At 42.2% G+C, this 22,954-nt stretch overlaps 1 protein-coding gene across 1 annotated transcript in view; it reads left to right on the top strand.

Moving 5' to 3' along the window:
- Positions 1–226: 226 nt before the first annotated feature.
- LOC137100336 (protein shisa-8-like) overlaps positions 227–22,954 on the top strand; it is a 77,568-nt gene continuing 54,840 nt past the window's right edge. Inside the window, exons 1-2 of the mRNA XM_067478105.1 lie at positions 227–1,587; positions 1,845–2,472. Of these exons, the coding sequence (XP_067334206.1) occupies positions 1,907–2,472 (566 nt within the window). The 5' untranslated portion in view covers positions 227–1,587; positions 1,845–1,906. The remainder of the gene's footprint in view (positions 1,588–1,844; positions 2,473–22,954) is intronic.

Below are 22,954 nucleotides of genomic sequence, written 5' to 3'. Positions count from 1 at the left end.
CCAAAGGGGGCTTCTTTTGAAAACAGGATTATTATTTTTTTTTTTTTCGATCTGCCCTCAGTGCCACGCTGCTATTGGGCTGTCGCATCTCCGCTTGTCTCTGTCGTCCAAATGAGCTGGGGGAGTAAGATTCCATTGAGACAAGTGCGCTACTGAAAGTGCAGAGGGCAGTCCACAGGCTCCCTGACCCCCCCCAACCCCTCCAACCCCCACCCCCTACACCCCCCCCCCCCCACACCCCCACCCGATTATTCCTCAGCAGTGACAAAGCCCTACTCTGGTTGAGAGGAGAGGGCGAGGTAAGTCTTGGAAGAGCAAGGAAGACGCAGAAATATCAAAGAAAAGGATCGAGGGAGATTAAGAGCAGAGTGTAAACAAAGAGTTTAAAAAAAAAAAAAAAGGAAAAAGAAATCAGAGAGCAATCCCTGATGTGGGACACTCCACTCTGGTCAATATATTCCAGCGTTTTTCTCTTTTTTGCCGCTTCTCTTGAGTCTTGGACACAGTCGGGCTGAGAAATTAAGATTATAGATTCCATTTCACAACATCATCTCCCTTCGCTCTTGCTCTCGCTCACTTTCCCCTCCTCACCCCTCTCCCTTTAGTCCTAGCACTTGTAGGGCAGGAGAGAGCGAGCTGAGTAACCCAGCTGGTGTCCTGGGTCTTTTAGAGATCCTGGGATCCGAGGGAGAGCAGCGGAAGCAGAAGCAACGACAGGAGCTCCGCACACGGCGAGCACAAAAAGCCACTGGACTCCTTGTGTGACACTTTTAAGCTACACTGACAGAGCACTGTCACCAGGGGGGATTTGAGCTGTGCACGAGTGTGTGTGTACGAGAGAGAGAGTGTGTGAGAGTGTGTGTGAGTGAGTGTGTGGATGGGCGGCAGAAAACAAGCCTCAGGTGCAAGAGGGACGCTTGTGGACTGTAATCACCACAGGATTTCAACAGGATGTTTCAAAGAGCACTGAAGAGGTTTTTTTTTACCTGTTGGGTCTTTGGCTGGAAATAGGAAGGCGCAACCCTATATTATCCTTACAAAATAAAAGCTGAATATTTGAGTATCACTCATTAAAAAAAACAAAAACTGGAACTACTACTTTCAAAGAGGGAGTAACTTTCAACAAAGTGGAACGTGGCTGCAAACATGCCCACTGCAAAATAAAAATGCTTGCTTTGAACAGTGTGAGTAGCAGGATGGATAATTCAAGCTAAGCTTGAACGAGAGAAAGACGTGGAAAATACTGCATTTAAGATTGTGTTTTTCCTGGACACGAGACCTCATTTGACTCCAGAGTTGAGCATTACAGTTGTTATCCACTCAGCAATATAAGTGTGTCTTCGAAGGGAGCGATCCGAGATCGAGCTATCTGCCTTGTTTTTCCACTCGCACTGTCAAGGATCCTGAGTTCTCACTTTTCACGGATTATTCCTCCACTCAGCAGGGGAGCTTATTGCTGGAAATGCTAGAGGCAAGTTCAATCGTAGGCAACACGCCCCCCTAAACTGGATTCTCTCCAAGCCGCCGGATTTGGATGTGTCTTTAACCGCCTCTGCTGTCTGCTTGTGACATATGGTTTTGTGAAAGGTGACATTTCATGAATTTTGGATTTTTATTCACTTTGATACACACACACACACACACACACACACACACACACACACACTAAACTGTTGGGAACTGTGAGGTCTCTGTGCATATGATTTCTGCTCTCAATGAACTAATTCACTCCTGTTGACGCACGTTGAGATGGGACTCATTTTATCTTTTACTGATATCTCAATCATTTCTAATAGCTGAACTATATCTCTAACTTTGTGATTCTTTGTTGTTTTTAAATGCAGGAGCTTTTTTGGACCTGTCATTAACAATTAAGCATCAGCACTAAGACAGCAGCGAATCCAATATGGCCACCTCTGCGCATCCCCTCGTTGTAAGCTTCACACTGGCCATCATCCTGGGCTTGACGTCTCTGGGTGGACTGAACTCTCGGCCGTCGGGTCAGGCTGTGGCCCAGGTCTCTACCAACAACCAGACGACAGAGCCGTCTTTGCTACCAGAGGCAACGCTGGCAACGCCCACACCAGACGCAGAGGATCAAACCGCTCCATCCAGCGGAAACCGATGTTGGGGTTACTATGACGTCATGGGGCAGTGGGACCCACCATTTAACTGTAATGCTGGTATCTACATGTTCTGTTGCGGTTCTTGCTTCTACCGCTTCTGCTGCCAGTTCAAAATTCACAGTCTGGACCAGACTTCCTGTTCCAACTATGACACACCTGTGTGGGCAAACACTGGGCGACCAGGAGCACCAGTAACAGAGGTCCACGAGGAACCCGACCGGGATCGGACACACATGATCGTGTATATTATCTGTGGAGTGGTGGCCATCATGGTGTTGGTGGGGATTTTCACCAAGCTCGGGTTGGAGAAGAGTCAGGGAGGACAGACGGACATGACCAACTCCAGGTAAAGTAGGAACTGAGATGGATGGATGGGTGATGTTGGCCACTATGATGAAGACACTAGCTAGTTTTCCTCCTGTCCTTAATTTCATGAGTTTTTTTTTCTACTGGTGATAAATGTTTGGATGCGTGTGGATAAGCCCCACTGTAGGATTTTTATTAGATTGTTTTGTTGTTAAATTTGAGAGAACAGAATTAGGTGAGACATTTAATACTCTCATATCCACAGCCCCAGTTAAACTTTGCCTAAGGCCCAGAAACAGAAAGAAATCCGTATCCGTCAAACTCCACCCCTCCAAATGACAGTTGTCCGTGATCGAGAGCCCAAACATGTCGACAGGTTGATCAGGATGCTCCCTCTCAAAGTCTGGCCTTTCGCTGAGTCGGGCCCATGGCACCAAGAAGGCCTCAACACACTCAGCACCTTGGCTATTAAACAAACCAGCCATGGCTCCTACGTGAGCTCCTGTTATCCAAACAACGAGCTAGCAGTAGGCCAAGTTCTTCAGTGTGCCGCCTGAGCCACCAAGCATTTTAAATAACCTGGCTTTCCTCTGCTAGCAACCCTTATCCACCTTCTTGATAATCCATCTAACAAACCCACCGAACGTTTGCTAGCTTATGTTAACCAGCAACTACTAAACAACACGATGGCAGCTTGCCATGCTAGCCAGCGTGCTGCCACCAACATGTTTCCTCTTGCGCTACATCCTAACAAGAAACACAACACGCTTACGTATAAAGACCTCTACAAGATCTACACTTAGCTTGTGTCTGCACTCGCTTACCTTTGTTTGACTCCGCAGCTGCTCACTGGAGTTGAGTGCACGGACACTTCGGCCATGTTTTTATGGTCCGTTTTATGCTCCACCTTTTTAGACCTGTAGTGGGTGGGTTTTCATCACCATCACTCTTTTAACAACGAAGAGCCAGATGGAGATGGATTAACTTTCTTCAGCAGTTCTTAACTGTGTTCCACACTTCAGACACTTCACTTCCTAGTTCCCATTCTCTCGCGTGACCTGTATCGACCAATCAGAATCTAGAATCACTTAGATTCAGGTATATGGAAGAAAAAAACTACAGAGGTAGATTCAGTTGGTTAATCTAAATTCTAAAGAGGCTAATGAAATTATTTATACTTATAAATATGTAAATTACCCACAGTTTAAATGTAATAGTAATCATAGTGTAACTGTATATATTTTAGCAAAAAGTCGTTTTTGTAAATAAACACAAATTCCCCACTATACGTTATGTAACTAAATAACAGGGAACAAAATAATCACACAGCTTACTCTATATAATTTTTTAACACACCAAAATAACATTATTGAATTAATTAGTACATATTAATGCACAACTGCAGCACACTGTCAGTCTTAAACAGAATGGATGGAGAAAAACCTAAAATTAAAAATGAAAATAGGAAATTGTGTTTGCTGTTGTGTGTTCTAAAACTCAGTGCTGCTGTCTTTTTTTAATGCATATGTGAGAGAAGGTCACCAGCTGCGCAATAAATCACGTGTGAGGTGATAATAGACGTGATGTTTGTTTGAAACCGTGAGGGAGCAATGGACAGAGAAGGACCAAGGTAGGGAAAGGCAGATGGAGAGAGCAGATGACAGATGTCAGGAGAAAGTAAAAGAGGACTTAGGAGGGAAATTACAGTGCAGTTGGAACTGTGGTTTTTCTGTGTTGGTATAGCTGTTTCACATTGACGGGTGATTGATTGCTGTGACACAACTATGACTGCGGCAATGTGTGGCATCCAGTGAACAATGAGAAGAGTGAGGGTGGTTTTTGGAAGGGTGGAGTATTGAGCGGATCTGACTGGAGTGCAGCCAACGGCTAATTCTAGTACAGAGAACAGGAGAGTGTGTTTTTATCCCTGTGTGTGTGTGAGAGGGAAAGATCAGCCAGCCTGTCGGGCATTAACAGTTGGACCATGAGGGTCCAACCATGAGGAAAGAGAAAAGAGGACAAGGTGGACATCAGGACCCAATCATGTTATAGTGCACTGAGCCACTCATAACACAATGAAGGCTGACAGCTCTGCATTTCATCCACTAAATGAAACGTATGTGTGAATTTCAGTTTTTCAGCATTCTTGATCTAATGCAGATCATAATGTCGAAAGAAATGTTCAGCATTTGTCTTGAGGTTTCCTAGAGGGGACAGGTGTACGCTGCCGGTCACGCGGGGCAGATGTTGGGGAGCATCTAGTCTCCTGGAGCAAGACAATGAAACTGGATCACGTTGACCTTCATGGGTGAAAAACAGGTTTTTTCCCCAGTGGCAATGAATAAGTCTCATTTCAAATCCAAAACAATGTTGGTTTAGGGGGAATAAAAAACAGATGCAAATTTTTGCAAAAATGTTTGATTTTTGTTGAATGGCATACACAGGCATATGTATATTAATGACCAGGGACACAGTAAATGTTGAAACTGGCAGCTTATGTTTGGCCATTTTAAAGAAAGAAAAGGGATAAATCAGATTTAAGGCACTTTGGGGAAAAAGATTACATTTGGGCCATTTTAGCGTGTAATGTGACACAGCCTGACTCCTTCCTCCTCCTGCTCTTCCTACCCAGCTTTCCTCCCATCATGCCACTTGACGCAACTCATCCCACCTGCTCTCCTGCTCTGCATAAGCCCATTAAATCCTGTGGTACGAATACTGATCCACTTACCTTCACCATATTCTGCTTCGTTATTGTAGTACTCCAGCCTTTCTGTCCTTAATTACTTTTGCCACTTGTTTGGACCTTCACCGGCCTTTTGAGCGACATTAATTTGACCTAAAGCCATATGACAGGTAAATCGTGTGCTGCTGCACTCGGCAACATTTGCGCATTGGAGTCATTACTGTGTTTGTAAGAGTGAAACACTGGTAATTGTGATCCCGTGAATGGACTCCCTCAATAGTTACAGCTCCTTTTTCTGTGATTTCAAATTTTCTAACTTTAACATAAAAGATACAAAGACAGTCAAAGAAAAAAACTGGGCATGAACCAGGCATGTGCTTAAAGTGCATATCAAGGTGCTTCCGAACTAATTTTCTGTTAATTCCTTGAGCTTCCTCCTTGCCAAAGAAAGAGAGAGCGAGAGGAGACGGAGACAATGACACTAGAAGTAACCGTATGGATGAGATGGTGATAAAACAGCCTGTAAAAGAGCAGCTCGCTGGAGCATTAAGAGGGCGGCGATCTAAGGACAAAGGAGAAGTTATACAGCAGAGGAGGAGCTAAGCTGCTGTAATTCGGCTGATTTGCCATTGAGAGCAGCAGATGTCTTGTTAGCCTTGTGCACCAGGCTGCTTGAGCAAGTCCTTCAAAATGTGCTTAAATCCGCGCGCTCGTTCAAAAGAATTTTAATATATTGGAATATAAACGTGGTGAGCGTTCGTGTGTTTGTGCATATGTGTGTGTGTGTGTGTCTTTGTGCTCTGTGTGTTTGTGCTCTGTGTGTGCACTCAACAAATAAATCCAGGCACAAAGATGCTGAGTGATGTGCTGAAACCTTGGGTCAGGCAATCACAGCAGGCCGTGCTGCAGAGATGTATGGGACCGAACACGCATGTGCAGACACACACACACACACGCACACACGCTTCTCACCTCCCAAGCAGGTGTTTGTGTTTTTGTTTTGCTCTCAGTCTGTGTTCTGCTGCATCTGTTCTGGAAACTGCTGCAAAGCAAAATTAAAAATTAATCGTATCCTTTTTTCACCTGTGGGAATGAATTCATCAAATCAAGTCTTTCCAGGATACAGGACAAACACAGGCCCTTTTAATGACTGTCACAAATATTTAAAGCTGATATCAGTGAGGCTGAAAAATCTCTATGCGATTTCCTACTAAAACTCTAGTGGGGTAAACAACTGCAAAATGAAAATAGTCCTTAAGAGCAGTACTTTTTAGTAAATGTACTTTGTTATCACATCTGGTTATCCAACAACAATACTGAATTTGCTGTACTTCACACTCAATTTATTTATATTTAAAATTGAACCACAAACACACAAACCCACACACAGCATTATACCACTTACTGTAAGTTGTTCCTCTGAGGAGTCATGTGTTCAAGGGCACAGGCAATTGAATGAACCACAGGGTATCTAAACAATGCATTTCCAGTGGGACATTTTACTCCTTTATTGTATTGTTTTTCATCAGCTGGGCTTTTCTATTTCCACAGTGGCACTTTTCATCATTGCCTGTGACAGGTTTAGTTCAGAGCCAAGAGATAAACACGTGCACACAGCTCAGCTTTTTTTTTTTTTTCTGAAGCGGTTACAGCGGTGCCTAGATGGATCCATAAAACATTTTATAGTGAGCCATGTCCAAAAAGCTTTTTTACTGTGTGTGCGTGTCTGTCTGGGCATGGCAGCATGGCAACATGACAGTAGGAACTTAATGTGCCAAAAAAAAAAAAAAAAAGACACAGAAAATGTGCTGATTAAAAAATGAACTGAGAAATATTTCAACTGCTCGTGCGCCACAGAGAATCTCATCATAGATGTAAAAAATGTACGCAGGCTTTACTGCTGATTTCACCACCTATTGTTGGAGGCGTTGCTATCTTCAACGTGCATTAACACGAGCTCATGTTCTGCACAAAAGCAGCCAGGCTCAGTTGACTTCACGGGCTACGTTAATCTGAACCCAAAATAAACTCTTTGATGCTGCAGCAGTGTGAAAAAGAGACTCTGACCTTCCCAAAGTGCACACTTAATTTAAATCAGCAAGGAATTGTTGTTTATGCCTTTTATTAGCCTCATTAGCACATTCAGACTTTTGGGGGGGGGGGGGGGTCCTTGGGAGGTGAGGAAGCTTTCCAACCCGTTTTAAATATTTTATCACTGACTTCACTTTGCCAGTAGCTCTGCTCTTCAAAATAGAGTCCAACTTACCTTTGGCTGGCAAACTCTTGAAGTGATTAAAGCACTCACACTGGTTTTCATGCATCAACCTGAAAGTTTTCTTTTAAGCGTTTTTACCCACTGGGCTGCACTCATCCATATAACGCATTTACAAGGTAAACAACTCAGAGCAGCAGTACTGTGTTGCAGGATATCAACCCGGTGTGTTTTATCCTTCCTGTTGTGTAGACGTGTCCCACGTAGGCAACACTATCAGTTGTGTTGTGATTGTAACCCCGCACAACACCTCAGTGCAGCACAGCTCAGGGAGACAGATTGCTGCAGAGCACCGAAGTTGCTCAGCTCAACTGTTGCTGCAGTGGCTCCACATCACATCAGCTCATCTCCAGACTTTCCATCAGTTCCTCAGCCTGTAGCTATGCTTAGCATCTCTTTCTACTGCCTCTTTCCTCTAGTCCCACATTTTCAAATCTTTTTGCTCATGTTTTAAAAAACAGAAGAGTCAAACCTAAGAACAAAACGACGACAAACAAGGATTTAGTGGGAAAAGAAAAGATGTGAATTGATCTTACAACAGAGAATCATTAAAATACTGAACTGTATTAAGTATTTCTACACTTCAGTTTAGCATTAAATACTTTAATTCCGCCCACACTCACCAATGAGCTGCAGGACCTGCGACTCACTCCAACCATCTGTCAGTGAATCTCCCATGTCCTTATTGACGGACCACAAGCAGTAAGAGTACGAAGATATGTCTCACCTGCAGCACTGGAGCCCCCCAGGGCTGCGTCCTGAGCCCCCTGCTGAACTCACGGTGAAGTTAGGACTGTGTAGCCACATCTTCCATCCTGCTGTGGTGGGTCTTATCACTGAAAACAATGGGACACCTGAAGAAGTGGTGCCAGGAGAACAACCTCGTCCTGAATGACAGCATGACCAAGGAGTTGATAGTGGACAAAAAACGGGAGGTCACGAATGGAGAATGGAAGGCTCTCTGTACCTCAGGGTTCACATCAACCTGTCACGGCCCTGTAAGGCCCGTCAGGCCTCTCAGCCCGACACAAACATCTGAAGGACTTTAGCCTGCCCCACCGAATGTAATTTTGAACTTCTATATCTGCATCCTGACGGGAACCTCTCACCCTGGTTTGGGAACAGCAGCATGCAGGTCATAGATGAGCTCTACAGAGAGTGGTGCGGTCACCCAAGCTCCCCGACCTGCACTACAGCAAGCGCCGCTGGACCAAGTCCAGGACAATAGTGAACGACCTTTTTCTTCTCTGTGTTGAAGTCGGGGAAACACTTCGGCTCCCTGAAGGCCAACACAGAGACAATGAGGAGGAGCTTCTTCACACAGCCCAGAACAACACAAACACAAAATTTGACTAGACTTGCACATATATTCCTGATAACACACATTCTGTGGATGGGCACATTTCTAGTTTTTCTTATTTGGACATAAAGTAATAAGATGATTCTAGGCTGCTGACACATCCCTTATTAATTTATATTTTCTGCTCAACTGTTGCTGTTATATCCACACTATAATTTCAAAGTCTCAAATCTATATCTCACATTTTATTACAGTTATTTTTTGGGGTAAATTCTTTTCCTGTAATTTAATTTTATTCTGCATTTATTTTGAAGTTTGTTTTATAGCTAATTATCACTAATGGTCCCTCTACAGAAACACTGCGTAGAGAGATGTCAGAGTCAAAGTCATCAGTCCTTCATATTTATCTTCTTGTTATTTTTTTGTTTAACCTTTCCCACATCTTCTCCTTCTCAACAGTTATTCAGATAAATGTCTTCTTGCAGATGTGGTTTCCTTCTCTCCTCTCATTTCCTCTCTGCTCTGACTTTAATTTAGCTTCATGCCAAAGCAGCCAAAAAAAAAAAACAAAAACATCCAAAGCCTCCACTTCATCGCCCTACTTCTTCTTCTGAATATTTATAGCAGATTTTCATCAGGACACAAAAATGATAGAATTCTTAACGCGGCAAATAAACATTTCACTCTCCGTTTGAAAAGGCGACAGACTGTAGATGAATGAAGTGTCATTGCTTTGTTTTTGAGCCGGGCTGTGGGCTGTTAAAGACCTGTGCCACTTTTGACTTTGTAATTTGCAACCACTGTAGGAGGTTTTGTAGGCGGCACAATTATTAAAGTGTGTGAAGCTATTCTCATCCATTTGCAGTCTAACAAAGCTTTGCTAACTCCTTCGAAGCTGTGTGTTACAGTACATCGTTTGTGTGCACTGTACGACTTCATGCAGTTTGGGAACATGGCATCCAATGCAGACTCCGTTTTCACTCCAGTGGTCCTGGTAATAGTCTTGTCCCAGTGTAGACGAAGGCTGGCTCCAAGCCGCCATGACAGGAAAATCAACAGCTTACACGTGGCTGTTTGCTGGAGCATGCACAGCATTACCCCTGTGTGTCGACTGTAGCTGGTCATCTCCCCTGTTTATCTCATTGTTATTCATCACCATCTCAGGTTTGCGCTCTCAGCTATTACCATTCTTCATTTCTTTCCTATCTGCCCTTTTCAACCTCCTTTTCCTTTTCATCCTTTCACATCTTTCTGTCAAAGAGAGGGGAGAAATACTGAAACATTTCACTCAGGTAAATCTGCTTCGAAACAAGTGGGGGAGTCAGTAACTAGCTTTGCCAAATTAATGTGTTCTTAGAATTTAAAAAGTTTTCATAGTCATTTGATTAAAGTCCTATAACCAATAGTGATTCTTTATAATTTAGTTTAGTTTAGTTAATATTGGAATAAAAACGGTTCATTCACTAATCTGAGAACAACAGGTTAGTAATTGCAGTGCGTCCATTTTCAAACATCCAGACACTCACCTAAAAGACACGGAGAAGACATTCAGCTTTTCTTAAGTTTCTAAAGTAATTAAGTAAATGCTAGATGTCGGGTCCTGCCTTTGCGTACTATGTTAGCCTCCGCAGGTAGGCAGAGGTGGAAAGATAAATGAAGAGTACTAAATTAAAAAGTGGTATCAGGACATCCCTAGTAACTCATAACTCAAACTCATACACTACATACATCCAGTACACTGAAAGTTACTAATAGTGAATGACTCTATGACGACTGGCTGTTAATATGCGATCAAGGTATGAACAGTTTTTTTTTTTTTTTTTTACAATTGTGCATCATTTCCCTCAATAAGCACTTTCACTGAAGAGAACTCAAAGCACTTTAACAACATTAATGGCAACAAGTTGGTGGCTGAGTCACTAATGGGACAAATGTTTCACACAGTTTATTCACCGTGTCTCAAAACTGTCTGTCAACCTTTAGTGGAGGAGTTACTATGGCAGGGTTATGGCAGCTAATGAGTCACGGTGACTTCCTCCATTTCTGGCTCCTCCACTCAAGCATAGAAAGAAAAAGGGGAGAAAAAAAAAAAGAAAAACATTTTTGCTGATTATTCCTTGAGCGAATTCTCTGATCCATGAAAATCGAGCGATTTTGACACAAAACCTCCCAGTTGGCTGCTTGTGTGGCAGGGCCTGTAATAACTGATCATTATTTTACAGTGGGCTTTACTCGGTCTCTGTCCTGGCTAACCACGCTTCATAGTGATCATCTTAACACACTCATCAGTGCATCTGCAGATCTTGATGGCGCTGTTACTAATGAGGAACAACAGGGGAATCCAGCTTCTTCTCACCACGGTGTCTCGAATAATTCCATGAAGACGTTATTCAGCTCTTTGTTGCTTTTCATCGTAACTACATGAAAGCTTGAGCATGCAGATTAAACAAGCAGACATCTGTACATCCGCCAATTACTTCAATCCATTCCTCAGCATCCCTTCTTGTCCTTCCATCTATCGCCATTCCCTTTCTCTGTAGCCCAAACAATAGCTCCTAATGCCGAAACCGCTGTGCATCCTCAGTGTTGTACGGGAACAGAGACAAAACCGAGGAGGGAGATGAGTGTCCACGAGGGGAAACTCAGAAAAGGATTTTCTTTTCTTTCATCCCTTACCATTACCCTTGTTCATCGTCTGTTTGCTTTTCGCATTTGGATGCTGGCGTCTCACTCCCCGTCGGTTCCTTTTTTTTTGCCTCTTTCTTGATACTCTACTGGGTCCCACTGAACCCTCTCCAGCTCTCAAAACAAATAGACATCAGTGCATCCATTAGATGAGTGCAAGTCACAAGTTTTGTCTAAAAAAAGTACGCCACAAGGCAAATAGCAATTAGCTACGTAGCTCACCACGGTTAACATGTATATGATGGATGTTTCTCTACAAGTTTATGCTTGTTTTCTAGCATTTTATTGAATATTTACATGCTGAACTCTTATTGCACGAACACTTAGTAATTGGCTCACCCCCCAAGGGCCCTTCTCTTCTCCTGTCTGCTGTTCGCTTTGTGTGGAGAAGCTGAGCCGCGCCCCCAGCCCTAAATGCAGACAGAGAGGAGAAAACTACCTTTTAAGGTTCGTTAATTTTCACTGCCACTAAAAACATCCATTGTTTCTCATCATGCGTACTGACATGGCTGGTTGAGATGAATATCAAAAAACTATATGCCTCCAAGTTTACATTGGCTCGACGGTTGTTTGAGTTTAACACTCCTTTCACCTCTATTATCTAACTTAGGAGCTGCCGTTTAAAATTTTTGACATTAGCCGACTTAAACTGTAGTGAGATTTTCTCGTAGACACAAGGCCACGAGACATGTTTTGGTTTTGACAGTGGTTAGAAAAACCCCAACACACATTACATAAAGTGTTACCAACTGATTGCAGGGTAATCGAACAACTTTCAAAATGGATACACTTTTTCTTCATACAGACCTTTTCCTCTAGGGCTGGTCGTCAGAACTGCTTCTTGTCCTTCTTGCCGTTTTTCTTAGCCCTTGCGCACACACACACTGACACGGACACACTCTCTCATCTATAAACCCAATAACACACACAAATGCGTTGCGACAGGCTGCAGAGTGCACTGCCCATGTATGTTGAAACCAATTCCCACAGCAGTTTCTCACAAAAAGCTGGGTTTTTCATCTTCCTCTCATACTGTAGGAGCTCAGTGACAGAAAGAGGAGGCAAAGAGAGAAAACAAGAAACTTTTTCCCAGCTATTGTCTCCTCTCCCACTTCATACAGGTAACCTGATGTTCACTTTTGCATAAAGGCTTAGTAAATGATTTAATGCAGCAGGTTTATACAGTAGTATACTACTGTAGTAGTATACTATAACCTCACTGAGCATTCTGTGTTTTAGTTCATGCAGTTTGTTACTGCAAATGGGTTTAATGGGTTGTGAATGCATATCAAACATCTACATTTAGACATTTTCTAGGTGTTTTCTTTGCAAAGCAGCGTTAAAAGTGAACATGCAAGCAACAGGTGCATCTGGGGGTCCAGTGTTTTGCCCGAGAACACGTCAATCCGTGGACCGGAAGAGACGGGGATCAAAGCTTAGACCCTGCGGTTAGTGAACGACCTATTTTTAGTCAAACGGAGGACGCAGCTGCAGCGGCTTCGATGACTTCATAACTAGTTACTGTCGTGTTACTTTGCAATACAACAACAAGTGGCAGCAGTTTGGACACCTGAATGTGACAGGACATTACGCAGAGTGGCAGATGACCTCGAACCAGGCGTCACGCACGGCCTGTGTAGTTGATGGGTTCTAAACTGAGCGACTGTGCAGCCTCTGTGTTGCTCAGTAATTTCACTGTTTGTTGGTCCCTCTCCTACCGACGCCGTCCTCACTGTCACACATAAAAACCTTCATAACATATTCAACAAATGCACAACAACACAGAGCCGTGCTCAGCGTTTGCACGTTCGTCGTCTCAGAAATCGAAGTTTTCTGTTTTACAAAAAGCAGCGCTTACTTAACAGCAGACTGGAAGAGCACAAGATGTTTTTCGGGACTTTTGCTAAACAACAAACACGGATCTGATTAACACACGCTCGCCCTCATCCTGCAAACATGGAAGCCCGCTCTTTCTTTATGCATGAGCAAAGTTAATTTGTTTAGAGTGGGTTTTTCTTTTCACTTTCAAGAATAACACGCCTGTTGCTCTCTCTGCATCTATCCCCCGAGTGTGTTACCCCACAAAACTCTGTCACAGTCACACACACACCAACACACCAAAGCTATTCTGAAACTGTAATTCAAATTTCACTGTATGATGAGCTGAAAGCACGTCTCTGACAGGGCACAGGCTCAGTTTATTTTGCACTGCAACATACCAGCAGATTCCTCAACCACACAAAACTGTGTGAGTTACCTTTCGTTGTTATATAAAACACAACAGTGTGTGAAAAGCCTGTGTGTGTACACTGACTCTCTACTCTCTGGGAACTGGACAGGATTGTATTTGTTCTTTGTACTCGGGATTAATAGTGTCTGTGCTATAATGAAAATCAATCAGGTTTCAGGCCTGCAGTTACAACACACGATGACACTATCATAGTACATAAGAGCTCCTGTGCTGCAGGAGCCACTGAGCCAACAGCAAGTACTAAATTCAATATGTCACCTGCTTCTTTTGAGCAAATGCGGAAGTCTCCCGTCATTACTGGAGAATGCTGTCTGAACATTGTCTGAAAATAAAAATGCAGCAACAGCTTGGTCTCATCCTCCTGTTTCACTGCAGGATGTGTGAATCCGTGTGCAGCAGCAGTCACTCATAAGGTTCTGTTAGGATTTGATGGCTACATTTATTTAATGATGTCACTTGTTTGGTGAGCACGATACGACTTTTCTGTAGGATGCATTTTGATATATGTTTTAATTCATTTTCAATTTAAAGCTTGCTCATGTCTCGAAAACTTTGGAACAAACTTCCAAATATTTAGCTAAACGACCAATATCTAACTAAATGACCCACATATTCTAAATCTTCATGGTTATTTCCTCATCTGAAAAAGTATTTAAAGTGATTTAATAGCAGTTGTAGGATGACATTTATAGCAGCTTTAAGCCCGGCTCAAACTTCCTTAGCTTGGTAGACAGAAACTTATCACTGCCCCTAGCGACATGCAACACTTCCAGTTTAGGAAATTCCATTTGTTGCATTTCTGAAAGCTGCTGTAATCAACACAAGAAGCAGGACAGTGTGGGATACAATGAGCCATTTGTTTTACTTTAGTCTTCTTCTAGGTTTTGAAAAATAAGACAGAAGTAAAATGATGAATCGGGGAGATTCGATCCTCCAGCCTACTGAGGTCGAAGGTGACAAATCATCCTTCCTTTTTGTGACAAAACAACCTGTGGAGACTGAGAGGCTGAACAGACTCATCATGAGTCTGAAGATGACTGCAGCCTTCATGGAGCACAAAGTTAAAATAATTCTTGTGATGGTCTTGATTTATTAAAATCACGTTTGCTCTTTGTGACACTATAGTAAACTCTATGCTTGCTCACCAGCATGAGGTTCTGTATTAATAATCAGTAATACTGACCTTGCGGTATTTTGCGGTGGTCACAGTGATGCCAAGTGCTGTCCTCCATTAATTGTTGTTGCTCACAACTGACACACTTTTGTTGCGTAACCTCCGCAGTGATTCTAACACCAATTAAAAGTATAATAAAACAACGGAGTGGGCATCAATTTAATAAGCAAAAAAGTGACTAAAAGATGAACGTGTCTGAAACAAGACGGCTCTTTGACTCAAATACATGTGAACTGCAGTGCATGTAAATGGTACACACACTCACACACACTGACACATGTGCCGGCAGGAGAAGAGTCGATATGTGCGCTCTAATAATACAGACGCTGTATCACCGTTTCAGTGTCAGCGTGACGCAACAGGCTGGGAAAGAAAGGAACAGAAAGAGAGAGATGTGCGAGTGAGGAAGTGAAGAACGAGAGCGGAGAAGAGATTTTGATGTCTTGCCCTTGAGCTGGAGTGCAAACAATACAAAACGCCCCATGAGCGACTGTGAAATAACACGCCGTCAATGGAAAATGACAGTGGAACTGAGATTTCTCATCTCTACACGACAGGCGTGATTGTCAAATTACAATGGAGCCCATCCGCCCACTCCTCCTTCTCTCAGTCACCTTTATTCTAACCTTACACTTTTTTCCCTGTTCCCCCACCACACCCCCACACCCCCACACCCCTAGTCTTTCCAAACTTTCCAGCCTGTCTGCGCCTTTCTAGCCCCTCATTAATTATTAATATGTCAACACTGAAGAGCTGTGTTTTTATTCAGTAAATCTGGAGCTGCATCCGTACAACATCATGTCCCTCCAGGTCCGAGCATATTGTGCCCTTGAGTTTTTCACACGTACAACTTATCCTAATGGCAAAATGAAACACTTTGAGCCACCGATGACCCTGCTGATCGGTAAACCGACGTGCTGTGTTGCCCTCGGGCTCTCTGACAGGCTCCTGTGAAGGTCATGCTTCTACTGCAGGTCCTGACCTGTTAACATCAAGAGGGCCAACACAAAATCCTAAAGAAGCATGATGGGGAAATGTTGAGAAATGTTAACCGTGCGAGGATGCTCTTTGCACTAGTAGAACAAAAATGCTGCATTACTATAGTGAAAAACCTTTACTTTTACCTTTTACGTTCACTCTTGATGGTGTTGCCTCCAACTTCAGCCTCATTTTACTTCATATTGGCTTATTTTACATTTTTTTTTACATTTTGGCATTATGCAAATGGCTTATGTGGAATTTGCTATTAGCGGTGTGCATTTGATTGTGCAGGCAGCCGTTAGCAGAATATTTGATTGTGAAGAAAACGTAAAAAACCAGGCTGTTCAGGCAAAACTCAAGTGTTTTTTGGAGAAATTATCATAGTTTACACCCCACTTTTTAAACTGTTTTGGACTCAAATTTTTAATCTTATATGATTTAGTATGCGGATGTTTTCAAGATTTGTTGGATGTCTGTCGTGCATTCTGCTGACTTGCGTTTCCTACGAACTGATACGGGATTTGTTTCCTGAAGTTGAGGTGGTTCGGGGGTTGTACAGGTAGAATCTAATGTTTTCTTTCAAAACCTAATGAAGGTCTGACACTTAAATCTTGTGATTAAACACATATTACATTCTAAGGGAGTTAGTTTGCAGGTTTTTATTCCACTGCAAATAAAGTACAGACCATTTCGCCTTTATACCCCTGATAACAATGGAAAACCTAGTAGTGGGAACTATGTCAAAGAATATTCACTTGGGTACAGTCTGATGGCTAAGTCTATATTTGCAAGTACACAATGGCTTCAAGCCACAAAGTCACTTCAAGTTTGTTGCTCCTTCCATCATTTTTGTTGACAAAGCAGCAGAGACATCTTTGATTCCCCGTCACTGATAAAACCTGCCCAGTCTCTCAGTGATCAGCTGCACCCATTCAGGGTCTTTACACTCCTTATGAAAGTAGGGCACAAGAAACAGGCACAGAGACATGGTTACATAACGCGGCACAAGAGAAGAGGGAGAGAGTTTGGGGAAAACAGAAGCAGAGAGCTTCAGAGGGAAAATAGAAAAGGCAAAGATAAAGCAGAGACAGACACGAAACTCTTTTTTTTTTTTATCTTGAAGACTGAACCTATTAAAACTGCCTAGATTTGTATTATTGTGTGTTTCTTCACATTGTGTTTGTTGGCTTGTTACGTTAAGGTTGTGAATTGCCAAGTTAGATCATAAAAGAGCAAACTCACATATGATTATTTCAAGACGTTCGCCCAACAAGTCCTCAGGTCTACATGACAAATAGGTCATTTGTCACTGCCTTTCAAAATGACCCATATGACTGTGTTGTGATCTAACACAGCTCTGAGGAGGATAGCTGCAAAACTGCTGCTCAGTACTTTGGGCAATAACCAACCACTTTTGCCAAAACATCTATAGTATGATATAAATGTATATGGACTTTTCCACAGGAGACCAGGTTTTGACTCTAGTGTGAGACGTTGTGGGCTTTAATAATGATCATAACACAACTTTGCGGACCGGGGTCAGAGATGGTTCTTAGGTTGGAGCCAAGTGCAACAAGGACAGAGGGAGGCTTTATTTACGACTATAGTAAAAAAACAAAACAAGAACGAATCCCTAACATAAATTCACTCCCAAAGGGGGACGAAGATCTGTCACAATTTCATAAACGCAAAAAAATCCCTTTGGTGACACAATATCCAAAACACAAATGCACTAGGTCAAGAATGATCCCTTAACTCAGGGCTCCATAATTTCCCTACATGACTTTAACTTGGTTCATAACCTTGGTGAACATGACAATCCTCAGTGTCTTTACGATGGCATGGTTACAAGGGTCCATGATGAACCTTGATGCCTTACGGGCACTTAGCGATACTCATAATCCTTAGCGTAAGGCAACAGAGAGGGTCTATAGGGAGCTGTTGCTCACTGAAGCAGAGTGGCAGGCAGAGTCAGGCCAACAATAACCATGATCTAGAAACTAACCTTAAACAAGGGCTACAGGAACTAAGACACTAAATAAGGGGAGTGAACATAGAACTAACTTGTAGTGTTTCCTTGGACACCACAAGAAAAGAAACCGACTAAACATCAACTGTTAACAAGGTGAACAGAAAACAGGAAAAATGCTCACAAAAAAAAAAAAGATTATAAAAACTAACACAGATTACAGAAACCCACACAAACAGGAGCCAGGAGTCAAAAACCATGAGACGGGTGACAGAGCTGACGAAGACAATGACCTGACGGAGAATCGGGGGGGGGGGGGGGGGGGGGGGGAGGGGGAGGTGAGTTGGGTTTTTAAAAGGCGGGGAACCAGGTAAAAACAATTGTGATTGTTGATGACTGGTAAGCTGGAGAAATTAACTGCGGACAGGAAGTGGAGAAAAAGAGGGACAAAATAAAAGTCCAGGGCAGGAAGTGTGAGGGCCAGATCATGACAACCGGGTCACCATCGTAAGGTACATGTACGCTTGTGCCATTGCATTTTGTAGCATTTCGGTTTTATATTATTTACCTTGTAACTGACTCCGACCCTGAAGTTGTTTTCCTTAGAGACATTTACATTCCAGCTGCATTTCCTGTCCTCCCTGCTTCTGTACAAATGAGCGTGATAAATCTTAAGAGGGAGGAGAATGGCTGTATTTGCTGCATACATATTGAGGTAGAAAAAGCTGAAGACAGCAAACCAGATGTCCACTGTTTTCCAGTGGCATGGAACCACATGAGGTGACGAGTTTGATCTTTTTATTGTGGCGAGGCAAATATGATTTTCACAGTTACAAAGGTTTTTTTCATCATATATAAGTGTAGTAAATTAGATGCACGTACACATCTTTTTGCACACGCTTTTCCTGTCCAACAAATGGTGTTCAACAAACAAACAACTGATTTAGAGGTAGAGCAGCAGACTGACGAGCATGAAGAATGAGGTGAGGCAGCGTTGTTCTACCACTGAAATGACAGAGAGAGGAAAAAATGTAACATTTGACAGCGATAAGACGATTGGTTTGTGGAAACTGGGGCAGGAGACAGTCGGTGAATAGAGCACTGCAGAAAACCTGAATATTGGGGGCCTGCATGAATAGAAATATCTGAAATTACTAACTTAACTTGATAAAGCAGCTCTGGCACGATTTCTGTCTGACCACTTGTTGGCTTAGGGAAGTAATTATTCATCAGAGATTCTGAAATAGACAAATGCAGTTTAACCAAGCATAAGCCTTATGCTGGGGTGAAAGTAATTTGTCAGTACAGAGTGTTGACATCCCATAATGCAAACTAAAATAGCGCCTTAACCCCCAGTAAAATGCATTTCGCCCTCCCTGCTGCTCTGCTTGCTGACTTGTCTTCACCCCTTCCATCTTCCTTCTTCCATCTCCAGCAGTGCAAAATGCTTAGGAAAAAAAAAAAAGAAAAACACATGATTTCCAAAGACATTTCCTCCCTGTTGACAGCCTCTCCAACACTTCTAAGAGCTTTCCAGGAAACAGAGCAGAGCAGCCGGCAGTCTGCACCACACTCCCAACTCAACAAATCGGCAGCAGGAAGAAAGTGTCGTGGCTTTCTGGCACAGGGATTTGTAGTTTTCCATCACACTTCTAACATGGTGCCTTGCCTTTGATTGTACAGTGGTACAGCCCCAGTCTGATCCCTTTCATCTGTCTTAGTTTATTGTTCCATTGCACACAGTGTGTGTGTGTGGGTGGGTGTGGGTGGGTGTGTGTGTATAAAAGCTGTACACACAGTTCAGGGAGCAGCTGAGAATATTTCATTTGATTGTGTCTGTGTGAACATTTTTATAATGAAATGCTTTCAGCTACAAATTGCTGATTACACATGTAGAATAATGCTCTGTCCAAACTGATCTTTCCTCGTTAGTATTTTAGTTACCTTTTTTTAATTTATTTTTTTATTTTTTTCAGCTTGTCCTGTGAGTTCAGGGATGCCACAGCGGATCATTTGTCTGCATGTTGATTTGACACAGGTTTTTTTTTTTTGCCCTTCCTGACGCAACCCTCCCCAATTTCTACCGGACTTGGGACTGGCGCTGTGCGGCTGGGGTCGGGGATGAGCGGTCGGGGGTTCAGTGTCTTGCCCAGGGACACTTTGACATCTTGTTTTGTTCACTACTGTGTAGAAAGGAATTTCCTTTGGAAGGAAGCCTGTGCAGTTCTTGTACTGTTGCACGGTATCTTCAGAGCGACAAAACTGATTTTAGTTTTAATTTCTTCCAAATATTTACTTTGCATTTGTTCATATAAAAACACCACACGATACTTTTGCAGTGCACACTTTTATGCACATAATATAGTATAAAGGATTTGGACTTGTAGAAGAAGTTTCTAAACTCAGTAGAATTGGAAATAACGGCCCATTTTTTATACTGTCCAATCTTAAGCACATGGCAAATGTTGCATGTCCACCAAAGCTCCCTTGTCACAATAATTTATGCAATAATAAACATTAATGCAAAAGTGAGCTATGTTTAATAACAGAAGATTAATGAAGTCAGCAGTGTTAAAAAAAAGGATTTTTTTTTTAACTGATGCTTTACTTTACAGGTTCCATACTTTCCAGATAATTTCCTGCAAACTTTTTTTTACACTTTTCTAAAAGTTAGCTGCCAGTAGGTGATAATTACCAGGATTTTAACAATTGAAACACTCCATGTTAAAAAGCCTTTTGCACTCAGTAGCAATACACACAATTCCAAATTATTACCACAAACTAAACAATGTGTGACTAAATGTAGCACACTAAGAATTATTGTTTGAGTTTCTTTACACCTTTATTAACTACTGATGTAAGTTAATGAATAATTTTCTGAAAAAAAAAAAAAAAAACGTAAAGTTTATAATTTAAAACCTTAGAAATAATAACTTTTTCCGTGTCTATCATTAATCAGATGTTTTTTTTTAGGAGGAATTTCCTAGAAATTCATAATTACCAGCTAATATCTGAGCAATTATGAAGAATGTTTTCAGGAAATGATCTGGAAAATCAGGACCTATTAAATGCAGCGCTGCATTTTGTATCAAATGGGCCTAAATGTCACTAAAGCTGATGAGTGAGATCAGACAAACAGCAAACCTGTGAATTTTCTTATAGGACAACATTCTGCAAAATGGTTGAGTCCATCGCCTGTGTGTTTGTGTGTGTGTGTGTCTTGTGCCTTTATTAGTTTGTGCATTGGCATTAATTTACACATGCACACAAACCACTTTCTGCTGTTTACGTCCTCTCTGTCTGTGTGTCTCTCTCACTGTTTGTCTCCCTCCATCCATCACTCAGTGATGAGCATCCCAGCAGTTTACCTCTAGCCATTAAGTGGATTTATGGCCTTTCGGTTCTCAGGAGCTATAGGAACATTTCTTAGAGTCCCAATCAATGCTGGCTCTCTCTTCACATACAGTATATTTCCACCTAGCTAGATTTCATGTGGGACAGCAGTTTGTTAGGAGATGAGCACAGTACGCATTCATAATCATTTGAGTTATCTCATTTTTAAGACTTAATTGTGGCTTAATGAGCACTTTACATACTTAAGACCTGTAACTTGTAATGATAACTGCAGAAACGAAGAGAAGTGAGATAATGAGGGAAACAGCGAAGAGAGCAGTTAAAAAGACCTTGATTCTTTAATTAACTGGTAAAAAGGCATCAGTGTGACTATGAAACCCACAAACCACCTTCAAAACGGTCACAATTTAGTGTGTTGCACTCAGACAAAGTTAGAGGACTTTAAAAGGATGTCAACAGTGATGCAGCGGAGGCTGAGATATCTTGATATTTATATTATGACACAAGAAACATAGTATCCTACATTTGCCATCATACATCTACTAGATCCTCCCTGCCTGGTCAATTTGAATACCGCACACATAAAGGACGCTCACATTTAAAAGGCTTCATCAATACTGTGCAAAATGAATATTGAAACTCTTTCAAATTGTTATTTTGTGACAAAAAAGTCCCTTCTACCCAGTGCAGCCGCTCGTTGTGTGCGATCACAAACATGTAGAACCAGCTACATTATCTGACATCAGTCACTACAATGTGTGTGTCATTTACCCTGTGTGTACTGTGTCCACATGCTAATGCCAATAAGTTGATCAAGTAACTGCATGGTCACACCTGTGTCAACACAAAGCATTAGGCCAGTGAGAAACTGAGAAAGGAATAAAGAGGGAGTGTGTGTGTGTGTGTGTGTGTGTGTGTGTGTGTGTGTGTGTGTGTGTGTGTGTGTGAATCAGAGGTTAGTTTGTCTTGTTGCTGCTCCACAGCCCTGATCCAAGCTGACAGGTGAAGCTAAGCGCAGCTAAACAGCACACGTAACCGAGAGGACGAGCGAGAGGGAAGGAGGCAGCGAGATAGGCGGGAAGAGAAAGAGAGAGAGAGAGAGAGAGAGAATGGGAGACGGGAAAAGAGGGATGTGCATGGAGTAAATGTAAGATGTAGAAAAATAGTGTTTGCCATTAGAATAAGGCACAAGCAGAGAAGAGTGAATGTGACGAAAATGCAATTTAGATGATTATTTAATAACATCCCACCATTATTGTCCCCCCCCCCTCTCTGTTTTTAAGCCTCTCTCCCCTCCTCTTAATATCCCCTGGGTTGGCTGTTTGTCAGTATGTGCCACTGTGGACATGTGTGTGGGAACCGACTGAATGTTGGGGATGAGTTTTATTTTAACAGCTTTTGTTTGCCTTTCCAATTTAGGAACATTAGAATCAAAGTGAATCCTGGTCATTGGCTGCTGATGTCAAATACAGAAGGGGCAGAAGGAGGAAAAGACAAAACCACGGGTGTGTTGCTAAAAAAAAAAAAAAAAAACGTGTCGACAAGTGACATAAGAATAAGTCCTCAAACCTGGAACTGAGTTGAACGTCAGGTTCCCTTGTCCCAGAGTCTGCGAGTTTTTAAGGCAATTTTATCATGTGTCTGAAAGTGGTGAAAGTTAAGTCTAAAAAGATACAGTTGATAAAAACATTATCAATTTTTAAATTACACTTCACAGACAAAATAGCTCAGTTAGTGTTGTGTTTAAAAAGTAAAACCTGAAACTTTCTTTACTTCGATTTGTATGCTGCTGTGTTCGTTATACCAACACAGTTGTCCTAAAATTAGGTACTAGACATTTTTTCACTGAA

Source organism: Channa argus, chromosome 15 (genome assembly GCF_033026475.1).
Source record: "Channa argus isolate prfri chromosome 15, Channa argus male v1.0, whole genome shotgun sequence".
NCBI lineage: Eukaryota > Metazoa > Chordata > Actinopteri > Anabantiformes > Channidae > Channa > Channa argus.
This window is presented reverse-complemented; position numbering and strand designations above follow the sequence as displayed.